Source organism: Carcharhinus amblyrhynchos, chromosome 13 (assembly GCF_965287045.1).
Source record: "Carcharhinus amblyrhynchos chromosome 13, sCarAmb.v2.hapA, whole genome shotgun sequence".
Classification (NCBI taxonomy): domain Eukaryota; kingdom Metazoa; phylum Chordata; class Chondrichthyes; order Carcharhiniformes; family Carcharhinidae; genus Carcharhinus; species Carcharhinus amblyrhynchos.
The window spans coordinates 63,228,553-63,250,485 of NC_137336.1; the positions used below are offsets into that span (position 1 = coordinate 63,228,553).

At 42.3% G+C, this 21,933-nt stretch overlaps 1 protein-coding gene across 1 annotated transcript in view; it reads right to left on the reverse strand.

Moving 5' to 3' along the window:
* Positions 1 to 2,882: 2,882 nt before the first annotated feature.
* adam19b (ADAM metallopeptidase domain 19b) overlaps positions 2,883 to 21,933 on the reverse strand; it is a 142,004-nt gene continuing 122,953 nt past the window's right edge. Inside the window, exons 17-23 of the mRNA XM_080200929.1 lie at positions 21,771 to 21,848; positions 20,225 to 20,333; positions 14,391 to 14,538; positions 11,114 to 11,189; positions 8,081 to 8,341; positions 5,661 to 5,770; positions 2,883 to 3,253 (exon numbers count right to left, since the gene is read on the reverse strand). Of these exons, the coding sequence (XP_080057055.1) occupies positions 3,211 to 3,253; positions 5,661 to 5,770; positions 8,081 to 8,341; positions 11,114 to 11,189; positions 14,391 to 14,538; positions 20,225 to 20,333; positions 21,771 to 21,848 (825 nt within the window). The 3' untranslated portion in view covers positions 2,883 to 3,210. The remainder of the gene's footprint in view (positions 3,254 to 5,660; positions 5,771 to 8,080; positions 8,342 to 11,113; positions 11,190 to 14,390; positions 14,539 to 20,224; positions 20,334 to 21,770; positions 21,849 to 21,933) is intronic.

A 21,933-nucleotide genomic window follows, 5' to 3' on the forward strand; every position in this document is an offset into this window, starting at 1 on the left:
GCTGCACTTGTGTGTCAGCCTGGATTATGAGGTTGTCTCTGGAGTGGAATTTAGAGGCACAATTTTCAGATTTTGAGGCAAGAGTGAACTATAGAAAATAGAAGCAGGAATAGGCCTATTATTTTGATCATGGCTGATTATCAAATTCAATATCCTGATCCCACCTTCCCCACACATATCTCTTGATCCCTTTGGCCTCAAGAATCATGTCTAATTTCTTCTTGAAATCACACAACATTTTGTCCTCAACTACTTTCTGTGGTAGTGAATTCCACAGATTCACCACTTCTCTGGGTGAAGACAATTTATCTACACCATAGTCCGAAAGGTTTACCCCTTATTCTCAAATAATAACCCCTATTTTTGGATTCCCTCACCATTGCAAACTTTCTTTCCAAATCAAACCTATCTGACCCTATTAGGATTTATATATGAGACACCCTCTCACAATTCAAAACTCCAGTGAATATAATCCTAACTGACTTAGTCTCTTCACATATGACAGATCTGCCAACCCAGGAAATCAGCCTGCTAAACTTTTGCTGCACTCCATCTATAACCAGATAAGGACATCAAAACTGCACACAATACTCCACATGTGGCCTCACCAACATCCTATACAATTACTGTAAAAATCCCTATTCCTATACTCAAAACTTCTTGCTACGAAGGCCAACATACCATTTGCTTTCTTTAACTGCCTCCTGTACCTGCGTGCTTACTTTCAGTGACTGATGCGTGAGGACAGCAAGATCTTGCTGAGTATCATCACTCTCAATTTACACCCATTCAAATAACAATTTGCTTTCCTATTTTTGCTATCAAAGTGGATAGCCACGCACTTAACCTCATTATACTGCATTTGCCATGCATGTGCACACTCACTCAGCCTGTCCAAATTACACAGAAGCATCCTCCGCACAGCTCACCCTCTCATTCAACTCAATAATCTGCAAATTTAGAGATGATACATTTACTTCCCTCTTCCAGATCATTAATATATAATGTCAACAGTTGGGGTCCTAGCACAGACCCCTGCAGTATCCCACTAGTCAGTGACTGCCAATTAGAAAAAGACCCACTACGCCAATTCTTTGCTTCTACCTGCTAATCAGCTTACTATCCATCTCAAGACACTACCCGCAATCCCATGCACTTTAACTTAACACACTAGTCTACTATGTTAGACCTTGTCGAAAGCCTTCTGAAAGTCTAAATAAATCACAACCACCAGTTCCCCTTGGTCAGCTCTATTAGTTACATCATGAAAAAAAATTCCAATAGATCCAACAAGCATGATTTCCTTTTTGTAAATCCATGTTGACTTTGTCCGATTATACCACAGCTTTCCAAATGCTGAGCTATGAAATTCTTGATAATGGGCTTCAGCAACTTCCCCAGCACTGACGTAAGGCTCACTGGTCTATTGTGCACTGTTTTCTCTCTGCCCCCTTTTTGGATAGTGGGCTTACATTAGCTACCCTCCAATCTGTAGGAACCAGTCCAAGAGTCCAAAGAATTTTGGAAAATGACTATCAATAGATCTACTATTTCCAGGGCTACTTCTTTAAGTACTCTGGGGTGCAGATTATCAGGCCCTGAAGATTTATCCATCCTCAATCCCATCAATTCTCCCAAAACCATTTCTCGATAAATACTGATTTCCTTCATCTGCTCACTAAAACTTGTTTCTCCCAAAACTTCTGGTACATTATTCATGTCTTCCTCTGTGAAGACAGTAGCAAAGTATGAATTTAGTTCCTCAGCCATTTCTTTGTTTCCTATTATAAAGTCTCTCCTTTCTGACAATAATAGGCCTACGTTAGTTTTAATTAATCATTAACCATGGCACAATTAAAGCAATTACCAACTACTGACGAGGAGAGAAAACTGGAGGGAAGAATCACAGAACAAATGACATACTGGAAGAAACACACAAAAAGGGGTGGTTAGGTCATGTAAGACGTTAAAATTTTAAAAAATGAAAACCGAAGAAAGCACCTATTTGCCGTTTCATGGAAGCAACATGTGTTGCCATTGCTCTCTGAAGTATGGCTAACCAGGAAACCCTTCCACTCTTACCACTGTGTTGGTAGGATTTACAGGTTGATAATCAATCTGTTTGATCATGTTATGAATGCACCTTCTTTGGCCATCAAGCCCTGGAGCAGGACTTGAACCCACAGCTTCTGGCACAGAGGGAGGGGAGCTACCATCTACACCACAAGACCTCCTCCCCATAGCACTGTAACTTTTTTTCCTTCAAGTATTTATCAAATTCCCTTTTGGCAGCTATTTACTGGTTCATTCCCAAGGGCAATAGCTTGACCAATCATAGAGTCAAGCTGCTCCATTTAAATTTCAAACAATGCTCGGCAGTTAACTGACAGTCATCATCAACTGGCACATTCTTCAAGGCAACGTCTCGACCAGAGTCCACTTTCCACTCAGTCAGCACTCTCTTCTCATACAGGATAAATGTGTTGTTTCCTTTGGATGTGAGTTCTTGTAAAATGGCATGATGAGCAAGATTAAAAGCTTTGACAAAAAAATCTTCTTCCAGCAATAGTCAAGCTCAAACAACTGTTTGAAAGTAAAATGTTCATCTTCAAAGTACAGCATTGATTTCATTAATAAAACAACAAAAGTGTGGTCAGGTGCCACAATTGAGATTTAAATGTAAGATTGGCTTCAGTGCTACAGGTGGTGCAGGAGATTTGCCTAAGGTTTCTCCTCTCCTGATCTCCATGCACTAATCCCTATTGGAAATGGGCCACAGAATGAAATCAGAATTGGAAGCTGAGCTATTGAGTAATCACCACCGCTCTGGCTTCAACCCTGAAGAATAGTAACTGTGGGAAAGGTACTAGAAGATGGATGTCTCTCACTGAATTTGTCATTGGAGGGTTTTTAAACACAGAATGAGAGAATGGAAACAAAAAAAAATGATCATTCAAGCTCCTGAGAAATGTGTTCCCACCTCCTGAAAATACTTAAATCGGAGGAATTACTTGAGCTGCTTTGGATTTCAAGTCCGACCGTGCAGGTTGTAAAAAAATGGCTCCTCTATATGTACATTAAACTGGATGTCACATTCACTGTTCGGCTGGCATTGATACTGAGAGATCCTAAGACAATAGAGACCAGGATAGTGCAAGTGGTTCTTGAGGAGTTCCAGGAGTGTCCCTAAAAGGGCTTTATCCGTAACTGCTATCTCTTCTGTTTCCGTTCCACAGAACATGGATGGTCCCTTCTGCAAAACATAGAAAACAAGAAAGACAGTTGACCTAAGGTAGAACATTAAAATTGCTTTAGAATGTCAACTTGTAATTAAGAGCACTGTCTTCGAAATTGCTCAGGCCTCCCATTTCACCTTGTAAATGCAGGAGGAGTAACTCTCTCCCTACCTCTCCAACTGAGCTGTGCCCCAGGGCCACAGATCTTGAGGCCAGGGTCAGCTGTCCAGCTGGCAGGGACGCATCAGCCTCTCTGCTTCTACCTGATCTTCCAATTTTAAGGTGGGGCAGTGTTATGTTGCTTCAAGAGAGGTCCTCCCCAATTCATTGTCCCAACTACCCAAGGCCCAACTACATTAGGAGATCAATTCTACACTCGATACATTATTGATGAAGCGTTGCACTACCTCATATTTTTAAAATATCGATATTGTGCGTTTTATGCAGGCGTTTGATGAGCAGCAAGTATCAGAAGGTTGCATTAGTCCAGATACTGAAAGGAGTTCACCATAGGTGGTGCAGGTTCAGACAGCTGGAGTACAGAGGCTCGTGGAACTGCAAAGCATGAACAGGATGAAGCCACTCAGCCCATCAAATCTCAAATCTGTACATTAAATCGATATAAAGGAGATAATGATTGACTTCAGGAAGCATAATAGAGAATATGCCCCTGTCTACATCAATGGGGATGAATTAGAAGTTGTCAAGAGCTTCGAGTTTCAAGGTGTCAAGATCACCAACAACCTGTTCTGGTCCCCCACACCAACACTTTGGTTAAGAAAACCACCAGCGCTCTACTTTCTCAGAAGACTAAGGAAATTTGGCATGTTCACTACAACTCTCACCAACTTTTACAGATGCACCATTGTAAGCATTTTTTTCCAGTTGTATCACAGCTTGGTATGGCTCCCACTTTGCCCAAGACCACAAGGAACTATAATGAGTCATGAATGAAGTCCAGTCCATCACTCAAAACCAGCCTCCCATCTATTAACCTTGCCTACATTTCCCGCTGCCTCGGAAAAACAGCCAGCATAATCAAGGACCCCACACACCCTGGACATTCTCTCTTCCACCTTCTTCCATTGGGGAACAGATACAGAAGTCTGAGATCACGTACCAAACAACTCAAAAACTGCTTCTTTTCTGCTGCCATCATACTTTTGAATGGATCTACCGTATATTAAGCTGATCTTTCTCTACACCCTTACTATGACAGTAACACTACATTCTGCACCCTCTCCTTTCCTTCTCTATGAATGGTATGCTTTGTCCATACAGTGCACAAGAAACAATACTTTTCATTGTATACTAATACACGTGACAATAATAAATCAAATCAAAAACAATTGTCTGCATTAATTTAAAATTAGGGTCAAACTATTTAGAAGATTGTAGCCCTTTGTTCTTGATCTTCTCCCCAGGGGAAATCCTGGGGAGGGGAAGCAGAATTCTCTGCCATGTTTCCCACTGCTGTGCCCCTTGCTGGTGGCAGAATCTTCCACTGACTGCACCCTATGCTGTTGGGGAACCTAAGGTGGGGTGCGTGTATGTGTGTGTGTGTGCTGTTGGTGGGATAAAAAGATTCCGCTGGCATGAACAGCTAGAGAAATCCAGCCAGCTTCTCTGCAGCTGCCCTTCAATCATTTCAACATTTCAACTTGATATGATCACATTTCAATATTCTCAATTCAATTTAAATACAGGTCAGCTTTGTGCAGCATGTCCTCATCATTTAACCTTTTTTAGCCCAGTGAGACCGAGGCCACTAAAAAGGCTAATATGTTCTTTCCTGATGTCCATTGCTGAAGGGAAAACACGAAAAATAGTTTACCAGGCTTAAAAAAGATAGACTGATCTTTTTTGTATTATCCCACACAGATTCTCATTTTCCTCCCATCTTTCTTTCTCCTCTCACCTCATCTTTTCTTCCCTTCACTGATTATTTGCTTTGTTCCTTGTCTTTTTCATCATCCCACTCCTTTAATTTTAGCTTTCTCTGTTCTCTACCTTTTTTGTCTCCTCTCCTCATCTCACACACACAGGCATGCTCGCGCACTTGAACACACACCTGAGATATTGGTCCCTTAACTATAACCAATAATAACAGACCAATTGGCCTTTATCATCATTGTTGTTGGGTCTTGTTACAGCAGGATAACTTTATATAACTACATTCCAAAAGTAATTTATTTTGCAATGATATACTGTATTATTTCATGATAAAAATTGATATCAATGCATGATAAAATGCCACCTTAACTTGTGGTAAGATGTTATCTTAAGTTATTGTAAGATGTTACCTTAATTCGTGATAAAGTCGAAACTGATTCAAAATAATTATTTCATGATAAAACACTATACTAATTGTTGTTCTAGTTTGAATTCTGATTTCCCTTCATATAAAGCTTTAATCATACTAACTTGTATAGGTTGGCTCCAGATTGGATTCTGTTCTGTAGATTTTCTTCAATGACTCTCTTACTCATCTGGAGGCCAGGGCCACTGCTAGACAATGCCGATCCGTGTGAAACCTTTAACTGAAAAAAATACTCTACTATTTAGAACATTTTGTATCTGCTTTGGAGAAAGAGATATTTCTATGTACAACGGAAGACAAAAAAGGAAACATCACCTGCAGCTTTAGCACAAGCCACCTTTTAATCAAACTACCACATGTACAAAGGTAGTTTAGTTGGATGTAAGATTTGAATTGAGGTCTCTCTGCCACTACATTGAAGAAGCTTTGTGATAGTACAATCAATTGGGCTTCAACCACCCCTCACAACTGCCCTGATTGAATTAGGGTATTTCACATTCGTGGGCAAACTTCAATCCTGAGATTCCAGCATTCTGGAACTTTAACATATCCTCCAAGCCAAAAACCACTAGTACTAAAATCTGAATCCGGGAGCTACAGATTGTTACAGATCTGGTGAATAGTGATGGATAAGATAAAGGAAATCTAGCATGTGCTAATTGGTTTCTCCCGACCTGCTAATCTAGGAAATTAACATCTTTTTAAATTTGTAACATTTTTTATACACCCAGCATTGCAGGGGATGCAACTTTCCGCGGGAGGTGGGAATTGAGATCCCACTCAAATTGTGTCCCGCCTCCAATTCCAGGCTGTTGGGAGTATGATTTTATGGTCCCTAGTGTGTGAATTGGACTTCAAGAAGATCTGCTCCATGCATCAGCAGCCCTGAGGTGGGAACAGAAATGGGAGAGGAGGTGGGCTATTATGGAACAAATAAGTCAAAAGGCCCATCTCCAGTTCCCTTAAAAATGTATCAACTTCAAAATATCTCAAGGATATCTCAAGATGTTAAAATTCAAACATATGAGCCCCAAAATCTCTCCAAATAAACAGTATGACTTTTCAGAGTAGCTTTATAAGCATTGTCAGAAGTCAAATTATTTATTGGGGGAGTTTGTGGGGGTCCTGGAAACCATTCAGTTTTTCAGTGTGTTTACAAGTACTTGATAATATTTATACAAATTCTCTAGAGTATCTATAAACACATGAAAAAGCTGGATTGCATCCAAGAGCCCACAAGTCCCCCACATAAACAATTTGATCTCAGAACTAATAATCTCAGCAGATGTCCAAACTGAAAATAAAAAATTAGAAGTGCTTAAACATCACTTTCAAAACTTTGCCCACCTCCATGCAGCTGGAGTAGAATTCAGCTACCTCACAGAAAATCTGAGAACTTTCCAGAGAGGGGCTCTCAATGACACTACCACACTGTAAATTAGCTCCTTAATTAGCTGTTGGGTCCTGTTCCCTCTTTCTTGGGAAACTGCAGAGAGTAGGACCAGGAGTGGCATTTGCAGTCATGCTGCTTGACAACCATTATCTTTGCTGCCCAGTTCTGGTTCCCATCCAATTTGGGACATAAAATTTTTGGTCTGCGTGTTAATCCAAAAATGGTTGGAAACACACAACTGATGCAGCACAGGGAAATAAGGGTTAATGTTTTGGAAGGTTTATTTTGGGATGGGTACTTCCCCTGAATAGTCTCTTAGAATAAGATTTTGTTATTTTTATAAGTGGGGTATATGGGAGATGTTTGGGAGGGCTGTATCCTTGAGCCCCTGTCAAGGTGCTGCTCATCCATGTTAAAAGGCATGTGGAAAGGTGAAACTGGGATCCCACATTTCTCCAGCTCTCACTTATGACTCAAAGTAGCTGGTTATGCACACATGCAGTCATTCTTCAGGATTGTGACTCAGTCATTGCCAAAGTTAAGTGATGGGCCCATCAGCTTTGGCTGATGACTGGGAGCACAGATATGGCAAAAGATCCTAACAAATTCATAGAACAATGTTTCAGAAGGCAGAGGCTTGTAAGGTATGTTTCACATCCTCTCCAAGTTCCCCTCACCATCCCGACTTGGAGATATATCGTTATTGCTTCACTGTCGCTGGGTCAAAATCCTGGAACTCCTTCCGTAACAGCACTGTGGGTGTACCTATGCCACAGCAATCCAAAAAGGCAGCTCACCACTACCTTCTGAAGGACAATTAGGTATGTGCAACAAATGGTGGCCTAGCCAGTAACACCCACATCCCATGAAAAAAAAAATCTGGAACACAGTCATGACATTTAGGACAAGTAGCCAGTCATGTGTGAAGTTTCTGGAACCTCATTCAGTATAAGCCCCATCGTTAGGCATGTAAAGCCATTGACATATCATGACAGTAGATCTCCTGGTAGGAGTAGCTACAAACAGAACAGAACTAGGTGAAATCTTAACCTAGATATGTGACCAGTCTTCAAAAGTCTCCATTTCCCTTCCTGCTTCATAATTTATCAGGGTAAAGCTTTAAATATGTACCTTTGAATTCCGAGGGACTGGATCCGCTGGCAGGGGTCTATTAGGAGCTGTATGTTTTAAGAGTTTAACATTAACATCTTTTAAAGTTGCTGCAGACTGCACCGGTAGTGCTGCACGGCTGGGTACTCTACTGTCCTGCTGACTATCATTGGCTGAAGAGGTAGGCCGAAGGCTCGGTGGTATCAAAACAGGCTTTTGAGAATGATCAGAGTGAGGTAATCGTGGATTCTGAGGCAATGCAGGACTCCGTTGCTGTCCGGTATGGGAAAAAAAAATCAAATATTATACAAGATATTTATCCTTGTTTTGCTCTGCTCTAGTCCCTCCTCCCTGCAACTGGTCGCACACACTTTCCTGTCATCACTCACCTGCTTTCTCTTGCTCTCCTGTTCATGTGGAGTAACCAGTAACAAAACACCAAAGGGTCAGACTAGTGTTGGAGGTCAGGCCAGTTCATTTGGCACCAATTGCCCTTCAATACTTCACCCAAGTAGGCATTCTCAATGTACAAATGAAAACAGTGATTCTTAGGAATGGGGTTGCCAAAAGATGATGTAGTGCAGAGGGACGTTATGGCCAAGTTATTTCTATTTTCTTGAACAAGGCAGATTATAAGGTTGTAAAATCCAAGGTATATAGTAATTGAAGATATTAATTCAAGGAGAGTTAGGGTTAAAAAAAAGAGACGTAAATGTGAGGTGCCAGGAGGCTGATGGCTTCAGGTTCAAAGAAGTGGAGGAAAACCAGGGAAAAACTTGCAGAGACTCTGACAGTAGTTTTCTAACTGACTATAAAAATGAAGATTGTGGACTGGAAAGTGATTAATCCTGCATCCCTCTTCAAAACAAAAGGAAATCAATTATGTTAGGAAATCATGAGTTTACTTTCTTTATTGGTTTTCCTAGAATTTATAACTTGGGATGACATTATGCCACATCTAGAGAAAACAGGAGTTAATCAAGGCCATAATAATAAATAAAAACAGAAAATGCTGGATGAACTCAGCAGGTCTCAGTTGGCACAATGGTTTGCACTGTTGCCTCACAGCGCCAGGGACCCAAGTTCAATTCCTACCTTGGGTCGCTGTCACTGTCGAGTTTGCACATTCTCCCCATGTCAGCACCTCCAGGTGCTCCAGTTTCCTCCCATAGTACAATGATGTGCAGGTTAGATGGATTGGTCATGGTGAATGAATGTGGTGATAGGAATAGGGCAGGGGAGGGGGCCTAGGTAAGATACTCTCAGAGAGTCGGTGCAGACTCCATGGGCTGAATGGTCTCTTTTGTACTGTAGGGATATTACTAAAAATCAGGGCTAGGCAGAATGGGCAGTCTAAGCTTGATAAAAATGATAAAACTTGTGGAAATTCAAAAGTGGTTCAGCTGGATTTTCAAAAGAGCGTATGATGTTAGAGTAGAATTCCTACAGTGTGGGAGGAGGCCATTCAGCCCATTGACCCTGTACCAATTCTCTTAAAAAGCATCCCACTCAGGACTCCCCCTCTGTCCTATCCCCACAACCCCTGCACATTTACCGTGGCTAATCCAGCTAACACACACAGCTTTCGATACTAATGGGCAATTCAGCATGGCCAATCCAACTAACCTGCAGATCCTTGGATTGTGGGAGGAAAGCAGAGCACCTAGAGGAAACGCATGCAGACAGGGGGAGAACATGCAAATTCCACACAGACAGTCACTCAAGACTGGAACTGACTAACCACTCTGACACTCTAGATAAGACACTCTTAGCAAAGAGACATATAGACCAGAATTTTACCACCCATCTGCTACAGGAATCGAAATGGGTGAGGGGCATACAATGAAAAGGTCCGTGGGATTTTATGGTTTCAGGGCAAGTGGGGCTGTAAAGTCCCGCCCATTGAGTTATGAGTACAGTGGCCACATCAATAGGCAGATGATTAATGGGTAGAAAGCAAGAGGCAGGATGTTTATCGGAAGAAAAACAAGCGGATAATTTTTTTTTGCTACTTTTATAAACATGAATCATCTGGACTTGGGGATAAAATGACCGGTATTGAAAACTGCTGACAACACAAAAGGATAATGAGGATTTTGAAAAACCTAAAAGAGGCAGAAACAGGCTGGAAGGACAGGATGGTAGGGTGGAAGCTGTGGTTTAATGTTAATGTGTAAGCATAGAGAAAAGGATCACATCTGGAAGGGTAAGATTGTAAATAGAATTGAGAAGTAGTTAATGCCACAAAAGTGGAACTGTTTGTTTTTGTAATTATAGGTGTAGAATACAAAAAGAAGATTGCAATCTTAAGTTAATCCTGAAAGACAATAATTCCCTGGAGTATTTTCCAAGGCGACCAAATCAATATGCCAACCAATCAGGACCTTTCTTTTATGCCGTATAATTTGTTTCTTCCCATTGAAATTAGGCATTCTTGCATTGTCCTGATGAGTGCAAGACAAAAAGCTTCAACAGCATGTCACTTTGTTCAGCAGTACTCAGTGTTTAGTTTCCTAGGCTCTTAGTAAGGCCACATTTGGATTTTTGTGCACAGTTTTGAGCTTGTAGGAAGGATATAAAGGAAACAGAGATGTTAACAGGAAGGAGAGGTTAGAAGTAGCATGAAATTGTCCTTTTTAAAAGCGCTTAGTCCGAGTGGGCTGAATTGATAAGGATCATCAAAACTATAGAGGATTAGGGAAAGGTAAATAGCAATGGATTGTTTTCATCAGTTGGTGAAATGGTAATATGCACTAATTCACAATATTCAGAAAATTAAATTTAAAGGTAGGTTTTGCAACAAAAAAAAATCATCCCCAAGGGTCTTGTCAGCATGTGGAATTATTGCTGAAGTAGCGTCACTGTCTGATTCTGATACCAAGTGCATCCAATCACTGCTGCAATTGACTCACTCTAGACCAGAGGTAGTAAACCTGGGCTTTGAATAGCCCAGTGCAGAACCTCACTGTCAGATGCTTTTAACTATTAAGCCAGTTACAGTTCTTGCTCATTATTCTCTTTCTTTTAAATAGTATCATTTTCTTGAAAGCTTACCTTTGTATCTTTGTTTCTGATCTGGAAGATCGGGTTTGAGTGGCCATTGTTAATTTTCTGGTTCAAATTATTTGGACTGGGGAAAGAAACAGCACAGCTCACACTCTGTTTAACACATTGTTCATAAAACTTCTCCAAATCTTGATTCCAGTATAGTAAAAACAGGCAGAGTTTTTAAGCTATGCATTTGGGTGAACATATTCAGGGGTATCCCTGTCTCTCTGTGCGAATATGGGCATGTACAAGTTTGTTGGTCACTGTATGTGTGTGGGTGCATGTCAGTCTCATTGTAACTTTTTCTTCTTCCGTGTGTGTGTGTGTGTGTGTGTGTGTGTGTGTGTGTGTGTGTGTGTGTGTGTGTGTGTGTGTGTGTGTGTGTGTGTGTGTGTGTGCGCGCGCGCATACACGTGTGTGCTTGTGTGTAGTGGTCAAGCTGAAGGTCTTGCTGATGACACCAAGATTGGAGGAAAGGCAAGTTGTGCGGAGGGTGTGGAGAGTCTACAGAAGGATCTAGATAGGCTGGGCGAATGGGCCAGGAAATGGCAAATGGAATTTAATGTTGGCAAGTGCGAGGTGGTCCACTTTGGTAGGAATAATGGTAGGAAGGATTATCACTTATGTGGCGAAAAACTGCAGCAGGCGACGGTGCAGAGGGTCCTTGGGGTCCTTGTGCATGAGTTGCAAAAACCCAGCTTGCAGGTGCAGCAGGTGATCAGGAAGGCGAATGGGATGCTGGCCTTCATAGCGAGGGGGATTGAATATAAAAGTAGGGAGGTCTTGCTGCGGCTGTATAGGGCATTGGTGAGGCCGCAGCTGGAGTACTGTGTGCAGTTTTGGGCGCCGTACTTACGCAAGGATATTTTGGCCTTGGAGGGAGTGCAGAGGAGGTTTACTAGGCTGAGGCCGGAGTTGAGGGGGTTGAGCTATGAGGAGAGGCTGAAAAAACTAGGCTTGTACTCGTTAGAGTTTAGAAGAATGAGGGGAGATCTCATTGAGACGTATAAGATGATGAATGGGATGGATAGGATAGAGGTGGAGAGACTCTTCCCGCTCAGAAAGGATAATAGGACTAGGGGGCACAGCCTCAAGATAAAGGGGGGGTGGTTTAGAACGGAGTTGAGGAGGAACTTCTTCACTCAAAGGGTGGTGAATCTCTGGAATTCTCTGCCCGTTGAGGTGGTGGAGGCTGCCTCGCTAAATATTTTTAAGACGCGGGTTGATGGGTTTTTGATAAAAGAGGGGATTAAGGGTTATGGGGAGAGGGCGGGAATGTGGAACTGAGCCACGACAGATCAGCCATGATCTTATTGAATGGCGGGGCAGGCTCGAAGGGCTAGATGGCCTACTCCTGCTCCTATTTCTTATGTTCTTATGTTCAACCTTTTGTTTTACACCCAACAGTCACGTCAAGGATTAAAAACAGCAAGTACTGGAAATATTCAGCAATTCTAGAAACATCTCTGTGTGAGGGCCCGAGAGCATGGAGGAGTGGTAGAGGGAAGGGTTCTGGATGTAGTGGTGGGGGGACAAAGGTTGCTGGTGAGAACAGCCAGTCAAGATAAGAAAAGGGCAGTGTCAGTACTGTTCAGCTCTGGCTCCCTCTCAGGGGTGCCAGGTCCTACAGGGCTTTGCATTTACAGCATATCAGTAATCCGCACTGAGTGATCTTGGACAATGTCCTTCACAATGCACTGAAGGAAGGGTCAGCTGAACCTGCAAATTCAGCCATGCCTCACAGAGTGTAAAAAAACAACACTAGATACTAATCTGCACATTTAATAAACAGCAAACCAAAAAACACATATCATTGTTTCTTCCACGATAATAAAATATCTTTTAACTCCCCTCTAGCCACCAATCTGTGCCAACCATGAGGCTCTCTGACTAAGCTAATCTCAACCAACAATGGTGTATGTATGAGTAAAGTGAAACCAATCAAACATGAAATATTTACATCAGGGGAGACAGTGGTGTAGTGTAATGATAGTGTCAATGGACTAGTGATCCAGAAACTCAGACTAATGATCGGGGACAAGAGTTGAAATCCCACATGGTACCTGGTGGAATTTAAAAAGGTTCAATTAATAAATCTGGAATGATAAAGCTAGAGTCAGTAATGATGTCCATGAAGCTATCATTGATTGTTGTAAAAATTCTTCTGATTCATTAATGTCCCTTTAGGGAAGGAAATCTGCCATTCTTACTTGCTGTGGCCTACTCGCGACTCCAGATGCAGCAACATGGCTGACTCTTAACTGGCTCTGAAATGATGGGATAGTCACTCAGTTCAAGAGCAATCAGGGATGGGCAACAAATGTTGGCCATGCCAGCAATGACATCTCATGACAGAATAAAGGATTTACCAACAAAATGTATTTGAATAACACCCAACACCATCTTTGTACTCTCAGGAAGCCTTAATAACAATGGAGTTGGGCAGGAAACAGGTGGCACAGAACAGCAAGAGGCACAGTGGTTACCAGTGCATTGCTGCTTCACAGTTCCAGAGACCCAGGTTCAATTCCAGCCTTGATTAACTGTCTGTGTGGCGTTCTCCTCATCTCTGTGTGGGTTTCCTCCTTGTGCTCTGGTTTCCTCCCACAATCCAAAGATGTGTAGAAAGGTAAATTAGTCATGCTAAATTGTTCCTTAGTGTCTCAAGATGTGTAAGTTAGGGGGATTAGCAATGGAAAATGTGTAGGGTTACGGGAATAGGGTGGGGGAGAAGGCCTGGGTAAGGTACTCTCAGTAAGAAGTCTCAAAACACCAGGTTAAAGTCCAACAGGTTTATTTGGAAGCACAAGCTTTTGCAGCACTACCCCTTCATCAGGCGAGTGTCTGATGTTGAGAGGCTTCTTACTGTGCTTACCCCAGTCCAACGCCGGTATCTCCACATCATAAGATACTCTGTCAGAGAGTTGGTGCAGACTCAATGGGCCAAATGGCTTCTTCTGCACTTTCTGTGTGAAAGTTGGGCTGTGATATAGAGCTTCTCTCTTTGACTAATAGACTCTCTGATAACCTTTCTGTTGCTGCCACATTGTCAGGTTTTGGCAGGTTTCACCAAAGAAAGAAATCCCCAGCTGCTGGAGGGTACACGTCTCCCATGCACACTGTCAGCATGTTAAATGTTCATTATAATTGCAGGGAAAACAAGAGGGTGAAGGAGGCTACCAGGTCAGGTTCCACTGTTAGATACACTTCACCATTGACAAAATACTGGCCATAGATCCCCTCTGAAAACGTGAGATAAATAAAAACATAATGGTCAAGTTACCAGAATTGCTTGTCATCAGGCCCAGGGTTCCTGACGTCCTTAGGGCAGATGTTGTGTCTTCGTCGGTAGCAGTAATACAGAGTTACCCCAATGCCAAACAGCAAGAATAAAATTGGCACCACAATTCCAGCCACAATCAGGCCGTTATCTGCAAATAAATATTAGTTTATAAAAAATTCATTGCCGATTTACTCAATAACATTTCTCAAATATCAATGTCACATGGAATAAGCTTAATTTGTCAATGCTTTGGTTATGATGCTTGCGTTCCATTGCTAAAGTAAAGCTGAATGGGACAACTCAGTGTGTCAGTATGTCCCACACTGTATCTTCATCTCTGGGAATTGGTTCATGTCCAGCCCAGCCAGTTTTTTGCTGGATGCAAGAATGTAAAGAGTGTCAGCTGGGTTTCACCACACTCCCTTCTGAGTCAGAAGGTTGTGGATTCACGTCTCCCTCCTGAGACTTGAGTGCATCAACCAGGTTGGCATTCCAGGGTGGCACTGGAGGAGTGCTGTACTGCTGGAATTCTCAACTTCCAGATGAGACATCAAACTGAAGGCACTATCTGTCCACTCAAGTGCTTGCAAAGCACCTTGTGACCCCATTTGAAGAAACGCAGGGGAGTTTTCTTTAATACCTGGGCCAACATTTATAGCTCACTAAAGATTAGATTAACAGGCCATTATCAACTTGCTGTTTGTGGGATCTTGCTGTATGTAAATCAGTTGCCACACTTCACTGTATTACAAATCATAAGTATCCCATTGACTGTAAAGTACTTAGGGTGTCCTGAAGTCCTGAGAGGCGCTTCATAAATGCAAGCTCTTTCTTTCCAACTTGCTGAATGCAAATTCCCAAAATGGGAGTGTTATCTATTTCTAACCACACTGAAGTGAAGCTCGCAAGTTTAGCTTTAATGTCTGGTTGCAAGCAAAGAGTGGAGCGCTGTCCTATCAGTAACTTTACATATCACTAGGATAGTATAATTAGCTTCCTTCCAGCCTCCAAACTCATCTGTCTCCATTCATAAGCAAAGATGCCTTTTCCCCATCATTGGTTGAGATCTAAAATCAAATTATTTTATAGTCTGCCCAGCTAACTCAGCAGAGACCAGGAATTGAACAGGGGTGCTTTCTGCTCTGCCCAGCCCATATGGAGGATCCATTCATCCATTTTGAGTGAGATAGCTAGACTGATCACACCCCCTAGTGCATCAGCTTAATTATGCACTCATGCCTCTGGTGTGGGTCCCGAACCACAGCTCTTTAACTAATAGAAATGAGAATTTCAGAACTTGCTAGATTCCAGAATGGTCCCCAAAGATTAGAAGGTAGCAAATAGCTGCCCTCTCAGATAGATGTGAAAGATATTTTGAAGAAGAGCAGGGGGGTTATCTTGGCTGTGCTGGACTATATTTATCCTTTAATCAACATCACAAAAACAATTACTTGGTCGATGTTTGTCGATGTTTTCTGTGTGCAAATTGGCTTCTCCAGTTTCCTGTATTACAACAGTGACTAAAATTCACAAAACTTTACCTTGTTGGTTGTAAAATGCTTTAGGACATCCTATGGCCACAAAAGGCATTAGTTAGCTGACAGTTTTTTTTTACTTCTTTGCAGCATTTTTTTCATTTATTTATTGGTGTCACAAGAAGCTTTGTATTAACACTGCATTGAAGTTACTGTGAAAATCCCCTGGTTGCCACACTCCAGCGCCCATTCAGGTACACTGAGGGGGAATTTAGCATGGCCAATACACCTAATCAGCACATCTTTCGGAGCAGGCAAAAGGCTCATTGCTTTATAGTAGTGTTTCAAATGAACGGGAAAACCAGCTGAACACAAATCCATAACTTGAAGGTCAAATGTGCATGTCGAGAGTCCTCTGGCATATCTGACTGCACAATATTCACAGAAAGCTTTGTTCCAACGAGTGAATACCCCAAGGGGAATGATATGCATGATTCCTTTGGAAAGACAGTCTCATTTTATCAGCGACGGCTAAAATTCTCCAGCCCTGCCCACTGACGGGATCTTCTGGATGTTGACCCCACTCCCTGCAGAGGGTGCAAGCCACAGAAACAGCCGTTGACACTGGTAGGACTGGAAGACACTGCAGCTGGCCAATGGCAGGCCGCTTCTGCTACCAGAAAACATGCCACAGTGGAGAGCAGGTAACCTGCCCAGGGAGGCTGCACTTGCAGCTCTTCAATGTACCATCAAGACATTTGGAATGAAAGAACCATTTTTTAAAAATTATTAAAGGCCTCTAGATGGCAGTAGTTTTACATTGCCAACACAAGATGCCATCAACAGTATTTTACTGGCACGTTAATTAAACTTTGTTGTGCTGCTCAAATCCCAGGCTGCACAATATGCAATACTGGCCCCGTTTATATTGCAATGACTGTAACAGATCCAGGTAAATCCTGAGGTCACTAGCATTGCAAATTGCATTTTCCTCCTTTCTATATTCTTTCGGGTGCAATCAAATGTGCAAAAATACACTTCACAAACCTGAGACTCCCAGGCAAGCAATTTAATTAACTTACACTAACATACAAAATTGAAATCTGGAAAGGACCTTCAGCAGCAACAAACCTGCCCCATATTGTGATGGCCAGAAGATTTAGACTAACTTCTCCCATCCAAAACTGCTGCAGCCATGCAGTCCCCTGAGATAGACATGAAAAATCAGAGTGGGTAAGAAATATAACAGGACCAAAAAGGGAAGGGATACCCTGGAAAGCTCCTCTCTGTTCCCTCAAATGATCAAAACCAGTCCGGGAGTTCACGTGAACTGAGCTTCCCAGTTATTCTATACCTATGGTCAGCAACCATTTTTCACTCAAAGAGATTTTTAAAAGAATTTGCCTGAAGTAAAAGCTATTTTGAACACAAGATAAAAATGTAGCATTTCTAAACCAAGTGGTTGTCTAATTGCCAAGTGCTTCGAGTAGAATGCTTAATTTGCATAAATAATATACAAAGTCAATATATGTATTTTGTTTATCATGGGAAAAAAACAAAATGATAATAAACCTAACATTGAACTAGAGACATTTTATACTATTGTTTTAGCAGCAAAGACATCTTTAAAGTAAGCTTTAAATCAAGATACCTAAAATTAAGACAATACTTTCAGCTATTGATGCTTGAGGTAAAAAACTTTCTAATAGCACAGTCAGAATAGTTCATCATCTCAGCTGTATTAGAAAGATTAGCAGTCGCAACCACAGAACCTGTTCCTCAAATTAAACACACTGGCCGGGATTCTCCAGCCCTTTCCGCGGACAAGATCTTTCAGTCCCATTGAAGGTGAACAACCTCCGTCCACCATGGTGAGTTTCCTGGCAACGTAGCTGGTGAGCAACACAAATAGTCATTGACTTCGACAGATCCAGAAGATCCCATCAGCAGCCAAGGGCAAGCCGCCTCAGAAAACAGGGTGCAGGGTGGGGGATATGGCCGGAAAAGCCCAGCCAGTATAACTAAGTTGTAGCAATACCTCTTGAACAGGTTTATTTACTGCACCATGTTTTTCGCTAAAATAATCATTTGAAGTTGTAAAGTGCAGCATTTTATCCCCACAATTAAAGCAGGATTCTTACCTTTCTAGACTTTCTTTTAGGCTTTTTTATGTTGACGCAATCCAACTGAAAAAGGTTGGGACACACAACTGAATTGTTAAAGGGCCGCTTGAGGCTTCAGAACCACAGGATGCAGATCCCTGGTTCTATACAATGTCCTAGATCCCTGTTCTGTACAATATTCTCATCAACAACTAGTCCATTACCAAAGGGGAACTGGGCATAAAATAAAGAACTGGGTGGGAATGGGGCCTGTGATGAGTATGGACTGGAAGGGTTGAAACATCATAAACACTAACTGGTCACACTTGCAATTTGAAGGTCTGAGCAGCGGTAGTTTTCACGTTTTCCTGAGTATCATTGGGGCTGGGGAGAAGTTGAAGAGATTTTCTTCAGTTGCTTATAATAAATGATCAGCAGGTTTGTAAATTACAATTTTCAAAATGGATTATTTTTCAAGTTTTAAAGTTTGAAGTTTAAGTTTATTTATTAGTGTCACAAATAGGCTTACATTAACACTGCAATAAAGTTGCTGTGAAAATCCCTGAGTTGCCACACTCCGGCGCCTGTTTGGGTACACAGAGGGAGAATTTAGAATGGCTAATGCACAAAACCATCACGTCATTTGGACTGTGGGAGGAAACTGGAGCACCCAGAGGAAACAGGCATGGGCAGAATGTGCAGACTCTGCACAGGCAGTGACCCAAGCTGGGAATCGAACCTAAGTCTCTGGCGCTGTGAGGCAGCGGTGCTAACCACAATGCCACCATCCAGCCCAGTCTCAGTGCTTCCTCAGTACCATACTAGGGTGTCAGCTTTGACTTTTTCCAGTTTCAGCAACGTCCCACAAACTGAAGACCTGAGTATATATAGCACTTTTCATGACCAGCTCTGAACAGCCAATGGAATGTAGTTTTGATATGTACTCACTGTTCTAATGTAGGGAACACGAGAGCCAATTTGCACACAGCAAACTCCCACAGTGGTCAATGACTGGATCATCTGTTTTTGTGATGTTAATTGAGGGATAGATATTGGCACCAGAGATAATCCCTCGCTCCTCTTTGAAATAGTGCCACGGAATCTTTCAATGCTGCCTGAGCTGGCTAATAGATCATGAGGTTAACATCTCATCCAAAGGATTACAGACCTGCTCAGATTTTCCAGAATTTCTGTTTTTATTTCAGATTTCCAGCATCTGCAGTATTTTGATTTTATAGAAATTATCAATCTCAGTTTTGAAATTTTCAATTGACCCTCAGCCTCATCTGCAGGGTACAAAGTTCTCTCTGTGAAGAAATGTTTTTCTTGACATTTCCCATGGACGGCCCTGTAACCACTGGAGTTTCAAAAAAAATGATAGGTGAAACATTCAAGACTCTGAGGCATCTTGACAGGGTAGATAGAATCATAGAATCCCTGTAATGCAGAAGGAGGCCTTCGGCCCATCGAGTCCGTATCGACCACAATCCCACCCAGGCCCTATTCCTGTAACCCCACATATTTAACCTGCTAATCCCCCTGACACTGGGGTCAATTTAGCATGGCGCATAAACCTAACCAGCATATCTCTGACTATGGGAGGAAACCCACACAGACATGGGAAGAATGTGCAAACTCCACACAGACAGTGACCCGAGGCCAGAATTGAATCCGGGTTCCTGGTGCTGTGAAGCAGCAGTGTTAACTATGTACACCCTCCCCCCTACCCCCCGCCCAATCCCAGATGCTGAGACTTCACTTGTTTCCCCTGTTGGGGGAATCTAGAACTATGGGACATAGTTTAATAATAAGGGATTACCCAATTACAATGGAGGTGAGAAGAAATTTCTCTTTCCAGAAGGTCATTAGTCTTTGGAATTCTCTGGGAAGTCAACGGGGCTGGATCAATGAATATATTCAAGATTAAGTTTGGCAGATTTTTGATTTGCAAGGAAGTCAAGGGCTTGGGGGGAGGGGGGAGGGCGGGGGTGCATGGACAGGAAAATTGAAATAAGGTCATAATCAGATTAGCCATGAATTTCAGAAATTGTAGAACAGCCTGGATGGGCCAGATAGCTTTCTCCTGCTCACATTTCTTCCGCTTGTATGTTTAAACCTTTCACTGCTGCTACTGTCCTGGTGAACCAGCCTTGCTGAGAGGGCTTTATATACTTCCTGTGGTGTGGTGCCCAGATTGAATAGAATGGGGTCTCACTTCATGCAGCACAGTGACAAACAGCAATCATTGGCCACTTACAGTCGGGTGCTCCTACTCCACCATCCACGCTGCCTCCGTACCCTGGCTTGTTACAGAATGGAGGCGCCCAACCTGACATGCAGTGACAATTATGGTTGTTGTTACAAACCTGGGCCAAAGGAAAAAAGACTTATCAGAAAACTACACTGTATACGAGATTCCTTGATCAAAATAACTCCATCAGGCAATCCTTCACTTATTCACCGTCTCTGTGCCCATTGACAAAGCCCTCCTGACTTATTCCCAGTCCTGCCTTTGGAACTGTTCCATCATCTCCATCCTAGCCCACTGCCCCTGCTCTATTTAGTCTAGACTTTTGTGTCCTAAAGTTCCCTCAATTTCTCCATTAGTGGTAACGCCTCATTGACCTGATTCTCCCTGAACCCCTCAACTGATCAATTTTCTCTACCTTTAAAAAGCCTTCTCAAAATCGACCTCCTTGACTGTATCCTTATTAACCTCACCAACTTGCTGCGAATTCCTAGTTCATTAATTTTTGCTTCGCTCTTCCGTTCTCTAAATACTCTTACTTAATTTTTGTTCCATTTGAAGTTATAGCACCCAGAGTTGTATTAACAATCCAATTTAAAACCCTGCAGCCACTGTTAACGTTCAAGAGTAAAATACATAGGTGCACAAATGAAAACAGGACTAATGAATACGAGAACAGGATGGGTAAATTTGATTCAACCTCTTTGGCCACGTAGGTGAAAAGATAACCAGAGAAAGTGAGAGAGGCTTCATCCTGAGTGAGACACAAACCAAGTGAGTATTTTTGGGAATTTGGATCAAATTTGGTGTAGAGGGGAAAGAGATTCTCTTTGGTTTCACCCTTCAAAAAAATGGTCTTACCCTACAGCAGGACAAGCGGAGAGTTATTTAGTGAGTATTTCAGCTGCTGTGAGGCAGAGGGAACAAAACCAAACCCAACATCACGGGAAATTTGATGAGAGGAAAAAAAAACATGTTCATTCAGCACGTGTTGGGATCTGGGACACACTGTCTGGAATGGTGGTGGAGGCAGGTTCAATCAAGGCATTCAAGAGGGTGATGATGATTTGATTTGAAACAATGTGTACAGGAGTATGGGGAAGAAGCAGGGGGATGGCACGAAGTCAGAGGATGGGATTTTTCAGCTGTGTTCGCCCCAAGGCCGGAAATCTCCACCCTCAAGGTCAACAGACCTTTGCACGATCAGCCCCCTACAATTCCAGCAGTGGGTGGGATGGGAACATTCCACCCATAATTTCATTTGAAGAGCTGGAGCAGACAGAATAGGCTGAAGGGCCTCCTCCTGAACTGTAACAATTTTGTGATTCTATGGACTGGTCAGGTTCCCGTTTACAGCAGCTTGTTTGGTTGAACTTCAAGAGATAAATTTCTATTCCGTTTGCGATAATTGGCCAGACAGGCCTCTTTTCCTAAACGCTGCGAACACCCTTGTTTCTGACAGTGCATTTCATGGGTGGTCTTCCTCGGAATTTCAGAGAGTTGATATTAATAACATTATATGGAAAGCAATGGCTGAGAGAAGTTAGGCTCCTACCCCATGGTTGTGACATTTTGCGGTACATTCATCTGCTGCTAAGAAAGAAGCATTCTGACATTGTCCTTCAAAGCATATCTGTGAAAATAAAAGATCTTTGAGTAACAAGAAGAGGCCATAATGCCTGACATACATTCATAAGCTCTGGGAGTACATTCACCAG